This window comes from Caenorhabditis elegans, chromosome V (genome assembly GCF_000002985.6).
Source record: "Caenorhabditis elegans chromosome V".
Taxonomy (NCBI): Eukaryota; Metazoa; Nematoda; class Chromadorea; order Rhabditida; family Rhabditidae; genus Caenorhabditis; species Caenorhabditis elegans.
In genome coordinates this window covers 2345526-2361195 of record NC_003283.11, presented here as the reverse complement: position 1 = coordinate 2361195, position 15670 = coordinate 2345526, and the positions used below count along the sequence as shown (strand labels likewise).

Below are 15670 nucleotides of genomic sequence, written 5' to 3'. Positions count from 1 at the left end.
CCGCCCACCCTGTGTTGAGTCATTCATAAACTAGAAAAAAAAATGTTTGAAATCATTAAAAAAATTGTTTGTTTTTGCAATTTGAGCTGAAATCAAAGACTTGGTGTTTGCACCACACAGTGAAACTTCGCAGCGCCCGACATTTTTCGGTTCCGCGTCGTACTATACAAAAACGGGAGGCCGTCGTACGTCCCCAAAAGGCAGGCGAGGCAGGCGTTTCCATGCCTGCATTGCCAAATCGAATGAAATAATAGTAAATTGTTTATTTTTGAGGTTTAACCGGCATCACATCAAGTTTTTAATATCAAAAAATTGTCTGAAACTGTTTTTTCTCTCCCACCAACCCCGTCTAACAAAAATGTTGTTATACCTTTGTCTATTGTTTGTCTGGGAAAATGAACAACCGGTTTTTCTAAGACACCTGACGCCTTGTTTAACCAGACCGGACGTCCGTTGGTCTAGAAATGTTTAAATAAATACTGTTCATTTTCCAAAGTTTTTTTAAAAATTTATTATATTTAAAAATTAAAAATTTATTTTTATTTGAAACACCAAAACTTGAGATCATATAAATTAGATATAAATTAGACAAAAATGAGTACCAAGGAAAAAATGTTGGGAAAGAAATTAGTCCTTTTTTTAATCTTATCACTCATAATTTAGTGGTAGTAGTATTTGTTGTAGTAATGGCTGTAGTACTAGTTGAAGTAGGACTAATAGGGACTTTCGGAGCAAGTTTACTGCTCAATAGGTTCTTGCACTTGTAAAAAGTATTTATGTTAATAATATCCGACGTCGAAAAATGATCTCTCCTCTGCCAAGGAAGATTTTGGAAGTTGTAGTGCATAATTGAATTGGCATCGTAAGCGCCCATATATAATGTCTTGGCACGGCGATAGATCTTGAAATTATAATGCACAGCTGATCCAACGATGCGACGGTCCCGATCGTCTCTCTGATGCTCGTGGTAGAATCCTAGGATGTGCATCAACTCATGCATCACAATTCCACGTCCATTGCCGCGAAGGCATGCGGGATCGAGTCTCATTCGGGTCTCGACGTTTCCTTCAGGAGTTCCAAAAAGCGTGCGGCTGCTTTGACGGCCTATATAGGAAAAGCAGCGTTCTACGTTAAAGTACTTATTAATTTGAAGATAATGCTTGTCAGTTGCAGCACGGGGACGGAACCTGACACAGGTGACATTTTTGAATGCTTCCATTGCAGATAGAATTATTGATTTTTCAGTGGAAGTGTAATGGGTGGCTATATCATATGGAACTTCTGCGTTTGGCCAGAGACTGGAAAATGAGAAAAATAACATAAAATCGTCAAATCGGCAAATCGGCAAAAATGGCGGAATTGAAAATTTTCGGCAAATTGGCAAACCGGCAAACCGGAAAATTGTCGATTTGCCGTATATGCCCGAAAAACGGCAATTGCCGAGAATTTTCGGCAAAGTGTGGGTGTGCACTTTTTTTTCGGAAATTTCAGAATTTAAATTTCAATCGGCAAAACTGTACGCAACCAATGAATGTTCATACATCTATTTTGAAAAGTAAATAAATTATATGAAAATATGTTTAAAAAACGGAAAACATTTCAAAAAGACCCAGTTTAAAGTGTTTTCGTCTTGTAAAATATTCCTCTAAAAATTTCCGGCAAATCTGATATCCCGCAAACGGCAAATCGGGAAAATTGCCGAAATTGAAAATTTCCGGAAAATCGGCAAACCGGCAATTCGCCGAAAATGAAAATTTCCAGCAAATGGGCAAACCGGTAACTTGCCGATTTGCCAAATTTGCCGAACGGCAATTGCCGCACACCATTGGTTCACTTACTACGATGCCCATTGCAAAGGATGGAGAGCGATTCCTCGTTTCTTTCTTAAGGGAATATTAATATGGCCATACTTTGATGGCTCAAATGTTGGCAGCTTTGTTAAGATCTGAAATTTGCATTTTTTAAATTGCTAAAAATTGCTAAAATGACAAAATATTATAGTTAAAATTTACAAAAATTGTTGAAAATTTTCAATGTGTAAAAAAGTGGTGAAAACTCAGATTTTTCCAATCGGATTTTGGAAACTTTTAGACCGAATCTCCACTGCTAAAGTACTCGAATATTTATTTATTTTGAAAATTAATTTTGTTGTACCAATTTCATGTCAAAAAAAGTTTTTTCTCTTTGAGTACTCACTGCGATTTCATCGTCTTTTTCAGGCTCGAGAACTTTTGGAGCTACGAAATTTGGTAGTATTAATGTCAGTAGTAAAGGGAAAATCATGGAATATATTTTTTATTTAAAAGTAAGATGCAAGAAACAAGCTCACATTATTTTCAGAAATGCCTCTCCGTTTAAGTACCGGTTCTGTAGGCCTCCGATTCTTGAAGATCATGCGGGATTCGCATCAGATGCACTTTAGGAACGGTCATTGCTAGTACAATCATGTGAAAAAGAAAAATAAGAATAATAAAAGACGCGGAAAGCAGAGTACAGGAAAAAAGTGAATGAAGTACGGAGAGGTTATCTTTACTATTTTTCAAGAAAAATGAAAAACAATTGGAATTGAAAAAAATATATCAAGTGGAGGTTAATTTCAAAAACTGAAGATTATTATAGTCTATAAAGTAGACTATTTTCAGGTTTTCATATGGAGCATTGTTAGCAAGAAAAATTATAAAAACTGTTCATACAGTGCAACAAGGTTTGAAAATCATAATTAAAAAATTGGATTAAAAAAAATTGTTTTATTCAAAGTCAAAAATGGTGAACACTTATTACAATTCTAGATGTCGGACAAAGAAAAATTTCCATGACTTTTATATTCTGACTTTTTATCTTTTGTATTTCAACCAGGGATAAACGGCAAATCGGCAAATCGGCAAATTGCCTGAATACCGGCAGTTACCGAAAAAAGAAGGTCAATTTTAATCGGCAAAATTGTACGCATCCTATAAGTGTTCCTACATTTATTTTGAAAAGTGAGCGAATTCTATGATCTAAAGACAATGGGGAAAAAAATTTCAAAAAGGCACAGTTTTAAGTACAGTGCCGCCCAATATTCTATTCGTTTTCGGGTTGTGGGTGATTAGATTGAGTTGTTCAAACACGTGTAACTAGAAAACTGTAATAGTTAGAAAAATATTTCAAACTAACAATATGTTGCCGATTACTTTTTCTACATTTTTTATTTTTTAAAAATAGCATAACTCTTTTCCAAAAATAATTACAGCAGCCGACATCCGGCGGGTTCGTTTTTGACTTGAATTTCTAAATGACTCACAACTTTGAAACTAGATGTTTTAAAGAAACAAAGTTTAATGAGAAAACAATCTCCATGAAGCGTTTTACGTTTTGCAATGTGCTATTTTCTTTTAAATAGACCAGGAGATTCTATAAAAACAATTAAAATGAAGCACAAATTTCGAAATTTGAAGCATGTTCTGAAAATTGAATTCAAATTTTTCACAGAGCAGTTTTCACATGAAAAACTTAAAATGCGAATAGTTTCAACACGTATAAAAGTTTTTCAACTTAGAATTTGATTTCAAAATATATTGCATGCATTATGAGAAAATGTTGTCAATTCTTACCCTTCTATTGTAGGTTTAACATTTTTTTTTCTTTATCTTTGTTTTATGAAAACATCTAGTTTTAAAGTTGTGCGTCACTTAACAATTACTGTCAAAATACCAACCCGCCGGATGTCAGCTGCTATAACTTTTTCCTCAACAAAGTTATGAAAATTCGGCAACATGGAAAATGAAGATAAATTAACCGGCAACATTTTGTTAATTGAAAATATTTTCCTAGCTGTTATAGTTTTTGAGTTACACGTGTTTGAACAACTCAAGCGAATCACCGAAAACCCGAAAACGAATAGAATATTGGCCGGCACTGTATTTCTGTCATATTGAAAATTCCTCTAAAACCTTCCGGCAAATTGATATTCGGCAAACGGCAAATCGGCAATTTGCCGGAAAAAAACCTACATGCAAATCGCCAAACCGGATTTGTCAACAAAAAAATTTGCCGGACGGCAATTGCCCCTGATTTAAACAGTCAAACTTGCCAAAATTCTCGAACTCACTCAAAAAACTGCATATTTTTCGAAAAATTTGGCAAACTTTGACAGAAAGTTTTGAACAATCTGACAATTTTTGGAGTATTATGAAATTCGATCATTTTGGACTATTAAAAAAACAAGCGACCGGAAATTTTAAACTTAAAAATCCCTATTTTATTTCACAAATTTAAATTATTAATAGGAAAAGAGAGCGTTTTGTTTAAAAAAATTTACTGCTTGATTGGAATTTTTTGCAATCATTTTCAGCAGTGTTCTAGATCAATCACAGACTGATAGTTTTTGGAACATGTTTTTTCAATTTTCGTTAAAAAAATCCACACCGTGGCTAATACATACTAGTTCAAACATTCATTGTCGTTTTCCTGTGGTATTCGTTGCGAGTGTAGTATGCAAATTGGCAAACTTTTGATTCTGATGACAATTCGTCCAACTTTAGGGGTTACAGTGGGTATATTATGCTAGAAAAGTTATATGGTTTTTTTGTGGAAAAATGGCGTCGATCACAAATTGCAAGGATCCAAAAGATATGATAACAGGCTTCGAATTCCCGCAAGTGCGAAAAACGTCAAGTTTTGTGTTTTGGAATAGGACCAGGATTTATGTAATGGTTTTGACGTGAGTTTTAAAATAGGCAGGCACGTCTACCTGTCTACGTGCCTGCCCGATTGATCAGATTGATTTCAGATTAATCTGCTTAACATTCATGCAGATGAACACGTTAACATTGAATTTTACTGTAATTTGTATGGACGATATTGTAGAGGATTTCCATATGTTCCATAATTCCACAGGTTTGCAAATTTCCGATCTTCAATTTTTTTGTAATGTAAGAAATTTCAGAAACCCATTGGTTCGAGCGAAGTACTGAAAAATCGCTACTCTTCTCGGGAGTAGCTATCGGTGGACTTATAGGCCTTGTACCATCAGTACCTCAAATAAGCTCCATCGGTCTTCGCAACACTCAAACAATATCCGGCTTCATCTCCGGGCTCGGATCATTTCTATTCCCACTGGCTGTCTCCGTCGGCTTCTACACATCATTCCTGTGTAGAGTTCTGCAAGGCATCGGAGCCGCCGTCCTGTTCACCGCAGTTGGCGTTGTGCCAGGCGTCTGGGCTCCGAAAAGTGAAGCGAACACATTTATGTCAATACTTGCGTGTGCTTTTCAACTGAGTAATGTAATATGTATGCCGGTTTCCGGATTGCTTTGTGAATCGGCGGTTGGTTGGCGATCGATTTATTATATATCCGGAGCAATCACTTTTGTTTTGTATACGGTTTTTTGGTTCACCTATACCGATGACCCGAAGTTGCACAGGTTGGTTGGCTCGTCGCTGTGAGACCATGGAGGGAAATTCAAATTTTCAATAAAAAACATTTTGGCGGGAATTCAAACTCAATTTTTTTTCGGAATTATTTTTGCGGAACATTTAAATTTTTTGTGAAAAATTGTGGCGGGAATTTAAAAATTTTTGAGAATAGTTTTAGCGGTAATTCGAATTTTTCACGGAATTTTTTTTGCGGAAAATTCGAATTTACCGACAGTGAGAAAAATTTGGCGAAAATTCAAACTTTCTGATAGTGAGGAAAATTTGGCGGAAATTCAAAAAATTAAAAAGAAATCTGGAAATTAAAAAAAAAGTGCCGGAGAAACTTCGTGAAAATTCTCGTGGTGTCTGAGTGTCTCATTTCGGCTTGATCTACAGAGATCTTCAAAAAATGCGGGAGAAGAGACGCAGACTGATTGCGCATAGTTAAGAACGTGCTGACGTCACACTTTTTGGGAGAAAAATTCCCGCATTTTTTTGTAGATCAAACCGTAATGGGACATCTGCCAGGTGAAAACGTGAAAATTCGACAAGCCTGAAAATTTTCAGAAATCTCTTGATGTGCCTGTGAATTTTTTGACTATTTTGAAAACTTTTAGAAAAATCTGGGAACATGTGGAATTTTTTTGTGAATATTTATTTTTTGTAAAAATTTACAAACCCGATTTCCAAGGACATTTTTCTGACATAAATTTTAACAAATTCCAGAAACGTCTCGCAAAAAGAACTGCGAAAAATTTCCACCGGAAAAGTCGAAAAAATCAAGGAACCAGTTCCATACTTTGCAGTTTCCACAGACCCGACAGTCATCATTTCTTGGATTTCACTTTTTGGTGGAAACATGGGCTTCTACGTTTTGTGTATCTATGGACCCACATACCTCCGAGAAGTTTTGAAATTCGATGTGAAGGAGACCGGTTTTCTCACAGCACTTCCGTTCATCCTATCAGCGATCGCCAAGTTTTCAGCTGGCCGGATCTCTGACAAGCTTACTGGATTGTCTGAAAGAGTAAGCCAGCTCTGAAATTGTTTTTTAAACGTATCATATTCCAGGCAAGATTCGTATTTTTTGCATCGATTTTTCAAATTGGTCTAGTCGCCGGATTGGTGGTCATGGCTTTTACTACCAACCGGGTGATTGCTCAAATTGCCTTTAATTTTGCAATTGTATCATCTGGGTTGAATATTATGGGAGTTGTAAAGTGTGTACAATTGGTGAGTTCCTATAAAAAAATTTCCAAAAATAAAAAGGTAAAATTTCGAATATACACAATATTCAGCTGGCGAGTGGTTTTTTCCTAGGTTAAAATTTTTAAAACTTGCTAATTTGCCGATTTGTGGAAAATTTTTATTTTTGGCAAGTTCGGAAAACCGGCAAATTGCAGGTTTGCCGATTTGCCAAAAAATTTAATTTTTGTCAATTTGCCGATTTGCCAGTTCGCCGGAAGTTTTAGAGAGATTCTTTATAAGATTGAAACACTTAAAGTTGTGCCTTTTTGAATTTTTTTTCCCGTTTTCTTCAGATTTTTTCATACAATTTGCATACTTTTCAAAATAGATGTAGGAGCAAATTTTGTCGAAATTGCCGAAAATGTTCGGCAATTGCCGTATTTCGGCAATTTCGGCAAATCAACAACTTGCCGATTCAATTCCGGCAATTTGGTGTCTTGCCGATATGGCGGAACTTTCCAACTCCGGCAAATTGCCGATTTGCCGAAAATTTTTAATTTTAGCAATTTACCCATTTGCTGATTTGTCGGAAATTTTGAATTCCGGCAATTTGCGATTTGCCGGAAATTTTGAATTCCGGCAATTTGCGATTTGCCGGAAATTTTGAATTCCGGCAATTTACCTATTTGCCGAAAAAAAACCATCGATTTGAATAATTTTTAAAGTTTGAAAACTACAAAAAAAAGATTTCGGCCCGTTACTGTTTCTAATACTTACAGGTTATTGACTCCAAAAAAATCCTAAACTTTTTCAAATTTTTTTAAATTCACAGTCAAATATTGGTGCAAACTCAGTTTTCACCTATCATAATTTTGGAAGTCGACATTACGTTTTAATTGGGTATCAATGAAGCTATGCTCCAAATTATTCAAAAATGATAATTTTTTTAGAAAATAAATTTTCAGCGCTGTCTTCAACACGTCCATTACACTCTGACCGTTATGTCGTTCACTGCCTACGCCTCACAATTCCTGTCCCCAACTTTAGTCAGCATAATCTGCCCGAATTATACTAACGAACAGGTAATTAGCCTCTGTTTGAAAATCTTTAAAAACCACTAGAATTTCAGTGGAAAACATTTTTCCTGGTTATCAGCGGACTCATTGTTGCCTGCAACGCAGGATTCCCATTTTTGGCAAGGTCCGATGCGGCGGGATATACGAAAAAACAAGAACCAACAGTGAAATGTTAATTTTTTAAACTTTTATTGTCAAAAAAAAAAAAACCTTTTCGCCTAGTTTCAACCTTCGATTCACGCTCTGAAAAAAAATCTGGAAACATTTCTGGCCTCTTTATCATGTTCACAAAGTGATCATTGATTTAAATTTTATTTCATTTCCCAACTTTTGATTTTTTTTGTAATCTGAAAAGTGACGAATCAGTAGTTTCCCGTCATGCAAACATCAATTTGGATAACCTCCTTATCACGCAATTTAGATAAGAGTTACGTCTAAAAACTTTCATCATTACTGATTTTTCACTATTTCTAATCAGGAAATTAGACTGAACTTCTAGCAGTTTTGTTTCCATGTTAAAAAATGTGCAGCCGACAAAATTCGAGTCCATTGAGCTTGTACAAACGAGTGATTAATGCTTGAAACTTTATTCAGTAAAATCATTAGAAACCTGCGGAGACTGGATAATCAGATGATCCAGATGGGCCGTCCGAAACTGGGAAATCTGGGGTGCCAAATGGACCACCCGAGACTGGGTAGTCAGAAGTTCCAAAAAATGGCATATCGGAAGCTCCAGTTGGAGAATCGGAGAATGGCAAGTCGGTGGAGTAGGCCAATGGTCCATCGGAACTTGCGACTCCGGTAGCGTCGGAGATCGGCTCGTCAGTGGCTCCCGAAGCTGGATAAATTGGTGAATCAGATGGACCACCCGAGACTGGGAAATCAGTAGCTCCCGAAGATCCAAAGAATGGTAGATCGGAAGCTCCAGTTGGGGAATCAGAAAATGGCAAGTCAGTGGAATAGGCTCCGGTAGCGTCGGAGATCGGCTCGTCAGTGGCTCCCGAAGCTGGGCCATTTGTGAAATCAGGTGTGGACCCGGAACCAGATGGAATTGCTAAAACTCTCTGATTGTCTTATTTCAGAAAAAACCTTCTACTCACGAGTAAAGTTTTTCGGATCATAACTGCATACAAAAGGAAGCTCGTGGTGCTTGCCAATTGTCTGCCATTTTCCGTCAGTCGTATGTTCGGCAACATAATTGTTATCCTTCGCATGATTCATATTGAAGTTGCTCCAATACATTGTGGTTCCGTCGTCCCATTGGAATCTAGAGCTCGGAGTTGCACGGCTTAAACCGATCCAAAACTTTGTTGCGCCAGTTTGGCTACGAACGATTGCTGTAAAAGGAATTAAAGTATTTGGAAAGAATATAAAAGGCTAAGTTCCTCAAGCGCTATGTGAATCTAGGAGCCAGGTACGGTATTCACACTGGGCTTTTGGTTCAGGCCACGTTTGGGCCGGGGACTGTGGTCAATCATACAGTTGTGTATTGAAGGACTTGAACTCTTGACATCTAGGCTTCCAGTCCCCACCACTACCGACCGAGCTATTCCAGCCCTACCTATGCCTACTTGTGTCCTCAAAACTCACATGCTAAGAAGTTAGTTTGTAGAGTATTGTGAAGTACTGCCAAATTTTGGTTGTTCCCCGAGCAAGCTCGTTCGGCTCCGTCGAAATTCCGGGTTTCAGTGTAAAATGAGTAACATCTGAAAATTTGAAAATTTAAGAATTAAATCTTTTTTTTTTCCAAAATGTAACTTAAGAAAAACTTACAGATCTCCAATCAACTTGTCCTCATAATGGGCACATTGCCCAGCGACTAATTGTAGAATCGAAAGAGCTACCACTAAACGAAACATGATTTCCAGCTTGTTTCCAGATACACATTCTCCTAGTCATTGATCTATTTATGTAAAAATATTATCAGCCTGTCAGGTGTGATAAGCGGAGTTTGTAAGGTTGATTTGTTGGGTTACACCCTTCGGAGCACAAACTATTAAGGAAAATTGATGATTTTTCAGACTAGATGGTGTGCTTTTTGTAGCAGATAAGTGAGTACTTGATTATAAAGAAAAACTTTAAAAAATAATTTTTGATTTGATTTTTGACCCACTTTGATTTTTTGATACTTTGATATTTTGCAAAAAAAACTCATGGAAAAAAACGTCTGCAATGATAAAAGGTGGGCTACACTCTGTGGGGAAATTGCTTAAAAACACGCCTATGGGGTCACAATGACCGAATATTATGATAAAAAAATTCAAAACATTTTTCTAGATTTTATATGATTTTTTGAAAATTGGGAAAATCTCAGTTTTCCCTTAATTCCTATTTGGATTACCGCCAATTGAATTTGTTCGATGGAGCGCGCTTGCAATATTTTTATTTATTCCATGGTAGCACAGAAACTAGATGGATTGGTTCATGATACTCAGTCTGGAAACCTATATTGGCTACTATCTCGAAAACCATCACAAAATCGGTTTTGCTATGCATATAAGAAATGACCGCAATGAAATTATCTATCTTTATTTGTGATGAATTTTCGATTTTGTACTTCCTGGCCAAGTTATGCAAGTTTGTTCGGTGGAGCGCGTTTGCACCCAACTAGCAACTGAACCACCGTGATTCATTTTATTCATTCTCATTGTTTCACTTTTTCTGTCATTTCTTTCATTTTCCAATTAAAAAATCCCGAAAAGTGAAGAAAATCAGAGAGATAATGAGAAAAAATGAATGAAAATAATGCAAGCGCGCTCCATCGAACGAATTCAATTGGCGATAATTCGAATTGGAATTAGGGGATCACTGAGATTTTTCCAATTTCCCAAAAATCATTTTTAAAAAACTAGACAAATTTTTTGAATTTTTTAATCAAGATATTCGGTCATTGTTATCCCATAATCATGTTTTAAAGCAATTTCCCCAACAAGTGTAGTCCACCTTTAAAACACCTCCGACCAATTAAAAAAAATTGGCCACGCCCTTTGCGCAGCGCTGATTGGTCCCTAACTACATGAAAATTTTTACAGCTGTCCTTAAAACTAGAAAAATTTCTAATTTCGTTTCCATAAAGTTCTCACAAAATCGAAATTATTATTTTTTGTTCAGCTAATCACAAAATGCCATAAAATTACTTTTTCACCTGTTTCCCTCTGGCTCATACATCTTTCGTTTTCAAATTTCCTTTGCTCGCTTCTAGTTTTGAAATGAAAATACTGATTTCACTAATTTTTCTAAAGTTATCACTCGTTTCGGACTCCAATAAATTAGATGTATTTGGTGGAATGAACCATTATATGAAATTTTTGGAGGAGAATTGTGGTGAGTTCTGAATAATTGAAATTGAAATAAGTGTGTAGATAAATCCAACTTAAAACAAACATCTTTTAGAGCCGCATTGCATTTTTCCGGAATCTTCTCTCGCTAGTTATAATCTGGATCTATTTCCAACAAATTGCAGCACTGTTTGCGCAGATATCCTAATTGATGAAAGATCCAATTTGTCCGAATATCAGCTATCCCATGCATTTCAAAATATGAAACATTTAATTGGAAGCTTGGCAGTAATGTCGACAGACTTCAAAAGTGGCACGTTCCTAGCTTCACTGGAATCGGTGGAGTGTAGCACGAAAAGTCGACTTAAACCGCCTGTTGATATAATAGAGGTACTGGATTTTTCTCGATGTATTACCAAAATTTTTTTCCAGCCACAGTTTATGTGGGGCGACAACCACAATATGATAAACTTGGGACTTGTTAATCTAACCTCTATAGGTTGTTCCAATATTTATTTTCTGAGAAACACAGTTAGACTATTGAATCTTCCAAACCTGAAGGTAATCTTGAAAAATTGGAAGATAGCACAATGTACATTATGCGAAATGAAAAAAAACATTTTTAAAGGTGGAGTGGCGCCAGTGGAGATTTTGTCTAAATGCACTTATAATGATCCAAAACGACGAAATATCATAGTAAAACACTCCAAAAATTTCTCGATTTTTCATAATTTCCGGTCAAAGTTTTGGCAAATTGCCAAAATATTAAAAAACAAATGAGCTTTTGAGGAAATCCAAAGCAATGTCACATGTCTCGAGCCCTACAAATAGAAATAATTAAATAAAAATTATATTTTATATTAGAAAATTTTTGTTGTGGTCGACTTTTAAAATTATGAGTGGCAAAACTGAGCAATTGCCACTTTTTGACAGTAAATAAAAAAATTTTATAATTTTTTTAAATAGTTTTATTATGATATTCGGTCATTTTGGGACCATAAGAGTGGTTTTTAACAACGATGCTACATAAAATGACAAAATAATTTACTATTAAAGGATGACTAATGGCTCGGACAATTTTGAACGTATAGAACCAAAAAGGGCTCAAATGAGCGAATTTCGTAACGAAACTACTAAAAAATTATTCAAATATTTTTTTATGATGGCGGTTCTAAATTTCGAGAAAATCACACTTTATTCAGAACATCTACAATCCAAATGCATTTACCAACGTAATAAAAATCCAAATTGAAGCCAATTTACATGAGGATTTCTGCATCACAACTCAAGAAATGCAGACTTTCATCACCACAGAGTTTGCTTCACTAAACTGTAGACCATGCAAGATTTGCGAAAACAATGTAAATATGTGCAATGACTCACTAGAGAACTTGTTAGATAATTGTACACATGTTAATGGAAATGTTATGATAGGACCTGAAAATGAGCATCTTGTAAGTAAGCTGAAGATAGTTGAAACAATATACGGAAGCTTGATTATCAGGAGCACCAATTTGACTCATATTGCGTTCTTAGAGAATTTGAAGCATATTTTAACTTTTAACTGTAAGTTCTTTAATTGTTAGGACCCGTTTGAACTTTTAAATTTTCAGATAGCGTTTCAATTATTATCGAAAACAATCCGCAGTTTTCAAATTTAACATTTCCAAATTTAAAGGTTTGTGAATTTTTTAAAATCACTTTTAGCGAGTTGGTGAACCTTTAAAAAATTGCAGCGTATCTACACAAACTCCTTGCTCACTGCCATTATGCTCAACAACAACAGTGACATTTTATCTCCCAACTTTAAAAATTGTGACCTGATTCATGCACAATTCAAATACCTGAAAACCAAGTCAATCTCGCTAGATGAGAACACGTGTGGTTGGTGTGAAAAAAACGCCAGTCCCCCTTTTACAAAAAGAATTACAGAAGCAATTCAAAGATCGGCAAACAATACATTGGAAGGAAAACTTGCAAACCATCCAAGTTTAGGAATCATGGGATTTCTGAATTTGATAATTATATTGGGCGCTTTGTGAAAAAAAAATCACATATTTTTATTTCCAAAAACATTTTCAAACACTTTTAACAGTTATAGTACTACTAATTTTCTTTTTCATCGTTACTCCTTTATTTTTCCTCAAGGTTCTGCAGAACAGCAGAGCTTCTATCAGGCATCCGACCATTTTTATTGCCACTCCATAGGGACCAATATCCTTAAAATCAACCATCTATTAAATTTCAATAAATCTGCGTATCCAACTTGTAATTCGAAAATCTTCAAGACAGAAAGTTGCTTCACTATGAATGGAAAAAAGTCCGATAGACAGACATTGGCAACATCGATGAGAGCGAGACGATTGATCTTAAATATCAGGTTGTCCCATAAGTTTTTGTACTCTTTTTCAAATATTTTTCCAAAACTTCTAGAAAGTTTTAAAATTTTTTCATCGTAGGTCGTGTCAAGGTCGGGTCGTCCCCTTTCAGAAAAGATTCATTTCATCCATTTCTACTTTGCCACGATGACAATCATCAAACTTGAACGTCGAGACGTTAGATTGCTTCTTCTTTATGAATTTCGTCTTGGTCATTCAGCAATGGAAGCGGAACGAAACATATGCGGTGCGATGGGTGAGGGAGCACTCTCTTATAATACAGCAAAGAGTTGGTTTCAAAAGTTCAAGAACGGCGACTTCAGTCTCGAAGAAATAGAACGTTCTGGGCGACCGGTAGAGTTAAATGAAGAAGACCTAGTGAAGCTGGTGGAGGAAGAGCCTCGTCTTAGTCTTCGTGAAATGGAAGAGAAGCTTGAGTGTTGTCATAGCACAATTGCACGTCACTTGGGTCGCCTTGGTTTTACTTCAAAACTTGGAATTTGGGTGCCTCATGAACTTTCGGCATCACAGAAGCTCACTCGGGTCAACGTTTGTACTCAACTTCTAACTTTTCGTCGAAAGTTCGATTGGCTGAACAATCTGGTTACTGGAGATGAGAAGTGGGTGCTCTATGTTAACCATTCCAGAAAACGTCAATGGCTTCCGATCGGTGAGAAAGGAATACCGACGCCAAAGCCTGATCTTCACCCAAAAAAGATTATGATCTGTGTCTGGTGGGGTGTTCAAGGACCCGTGCACTGGGAATTGTTGCCAACTAATAAAACTATCACTGCTGATTACTATTGTGCCCAATTGGACCGAGTTGCAGAAAAGACCAACGGAAAATATGAAAAACTATATTTTCTTCACGATAATGCTAGGCCTCATGTCGCCAAGAAGACTTTCCAAAAGCTGCAAGATCTTGGTTGGACTGTTTTACCGCATCCACCATATTCTCCAGATCTTGCACCAACCGACTACCATTTGTTCTTGTCTCTCAGTGACTACATGCGCGACAAGCAATTCGACGACGAAGAGCATCTCAAAACTGAACTCTCCACTTTCTTCTCATCGCGTTCGCCGGATTTCTTCTCCCGTGGCATCATGATGTTACCTAGTAAATGGCAACAAGTGGTGGACACTAATGGTGAATACTTGTGTGAATAGTACTACTTGTCGCTTGAGAGAAATAAATTTTTTTCAAAAAAAAAAATAGTACAAAAACTTATGGGACAACCTGATATTATTAGATTTTATTGTATCACAGCTGATGTTTTAGATTTTAGAAATACGTAGAGCTCTTGGCCACCACTGTATAAAATTCCAAAATCCCAGCCAGAAAAAAAGCTACCTGAGAAGATTCATTATTCCCCGTTTTTCCGGATCTTTACAAAGAATACAATTTTGCGCACAGAAGAATCCCGAACACGACCGTTGGTGCAAGTATTACCTGAAAATATTTACTTACTTCGTCTCAAATAGCTTCAAGACAAAACCAGCTTTTGATTGGACCAGTAAGTGGAGAAGCATGTATTGGGAAGCTGTTGCACAGCCCATAGCTGCGCATGATGCCGAGAGGTTAAGTTCAAAAGAGCAAAATACAAAAAGTACGAGGGACTCGAACATTCCGAATGAAACAGCTATGAGAATTATTGAAATTCTGGGGCTTTGTTCGTGATATTTGTAGAAAAACATCGGCATATATGTGGCCTAGAAAAATAATATTTACTTGCAGCCGACAACATACAGGTTGGGAGAAAACTATCCTAATTTTGCCTATTTCACCGAGCATCAAACCATAATAACGCTACCGATAACTAAAACTCTTGGCAAACGAACTTACAACTGCTCTTTCTGTGGAAACGGATAGTACGATGATTGATCTGACTGTGACTAGATTTGAACTCGCAAGGCCCAAATAAAACATCAAACTTTGCATTTCGGAAAATTGAATAGGAGATGATGTGTTAATTATTCCAATTAACAAAAACAAAGCAACCAGTGCTCCAATAACCATGTCCAGGAAAATGCGAAAGTAGAAAAGAATCATGTCTTTTTTCTTTCTAGAAATAAAAATTTTTCTCATCTTTCTAATAATCAAGCCTTACCTTTCCATTTTTGTTAGCATAAAAATATTAATGAAACATGCCGCCAATGATGATAAAAGTCCTACTAATGCTATGATCAACGAGGCCTGCGACATTCTGTAAAACTAAAGCGGAAGTCTCTAATATTTTTTCTGGATATCGGTAGATTGCAGTTGTTATTGAGTTCGAATGCATGTCTAGTCAAAAGTGTTCGGTTATTCGCTGGTAAAATGTAATGCAATTTTATATCATTATCGGTAGCACGA

At 36.3% G+C, this 15670-nt stretch overlaps 4 protein-coding genes and 1 pseudogene across 13 annotated transcripts; 2 read left to right on the top strand and 3 right to left on the bottom strand.

The window, feature by feature from the left end:
- Positions 1–652: 652 nt before the first annotated feature.
- On the bottom strand, positions 653–2395 carry Y19D10A.6 (Metalloendopeptidase; the record flags this gene model as incomplete). The annotated part of the gene is made up of 3 exons (NM_071251.3): positions 653–1298; positions 1839–1945; positions 2330–2395. The coding sequence occupies 3 exons, from the start codon at positions 2393–2395 to the stop codon at positions 653–655; spliced, it is 819 nt and encodes a 272-aa protein (NP_503652.3).
- Positions 2396–4613: 2218 nt separating this feature from the next.
- On the top strand, positions 4614–7837 carry Y19D10A.8 (the record flags this gene model as incomplete). 2 transcript variants are annotated; one of them, NM_001316838.1, is made up of 7 exons in its annotated part: positions 4614–4702; positions 4772–4878; positions 4928–5405; positions 6124–6424; positions 6469–6630; positions 7551–7667; positions 7715–7837. In NM_001316838.1, 7 exons carry the CDS (start codon positions 4614–4616, stop codon positions 7835–7837), a joined length of 1377 nt encoding a protein of 458 aa, NP_001303767.1. The 2 variants fall into 2 exon arrangements, with proteins under 2 accessions (NP_001303767.1, NP_001303768.1); NM_001316839.1 differs by lacking the exons at positions 4614–4702; positions 4772–4878; positions 4928–5405; positions 6124–6424; positions 6469–6630 and having other exon boundaries at positions 7587–7667.
- Positions 7838–8263: 426 nt separating this feature from the next.
- On the bottom strand, positions 8264–9520 carry clec-209 (C-type lectin domain-containing protein; the record flags this gene model as incomplete). Its single annotated transcript, NM_071249.1, has 4 exons — positions 8264–8715; positions 8762–8998; positions 9252–9367; positions 9435–9520. The coding sequence occupies 4 exons, from the start codon at positions 9518–9520 to the stop codon at positions 8264–8266; spliced, it is 891 nt and encodes a 296-aa protein (NP_503650.1).
- A 1350-nt stretch (positions 9521–10870) lies between these two features.
- On the top strand, positions 10871–12981 carry irld-53 (Receptor L-domain domain-containing protein; the record flags this gene model as incomplete). 8 transcript variants are annotated; one of them, NR_133586.1, is made up of 8 exons in its annotated part: positions 10871–10985; positions 11055–11329; positions 11372–11500; positions 12142–12393; positions 12444–12505; positions 12553–12617; positions 12676–12823; positions 12872–12981. NR_133586.1 is itself a non-coding variant. In NM_001316775.1 (7 exons), the coding sequence occupies 7 exons, from the start codon at positions 10871–10873 to the stop codon at positions 12979–12981; spliced, it is 1206 nt and encodes a 401-aa protein (NP_001303704.1). The 8 variants fall into 8 exon arrangements, 4 of the variants coding, with proteins under 4 accessions (NP_001303704.1, NP_001303764.1, NP_001303765.1 ...); NR_133585.1 differs by lacking the exon at positions 11372–11500; NM_001316775.1 differs by having other exon boundaries at positions 12142–12505.
- A 91-nt stretch (positions 12982–13072) lies between these two features.
- On the bottom strand, positions 13073–15520 carry srbc-15 (annotated as a pseudogene). The gene is made up of 6 exons: positions 15426–15520; positions 15161–15380; positions 14814–15027; positions 14669–14767; positions 13206–13307; positions 13073–13158 (listed from the first exon to the last, which is right to left on the bottom strand). Coding segments are annotated over exons 1-6 (816 nt in total).
- Between the last annotated feature and the right edge of the window lie 150 nt (positions 15521–15670).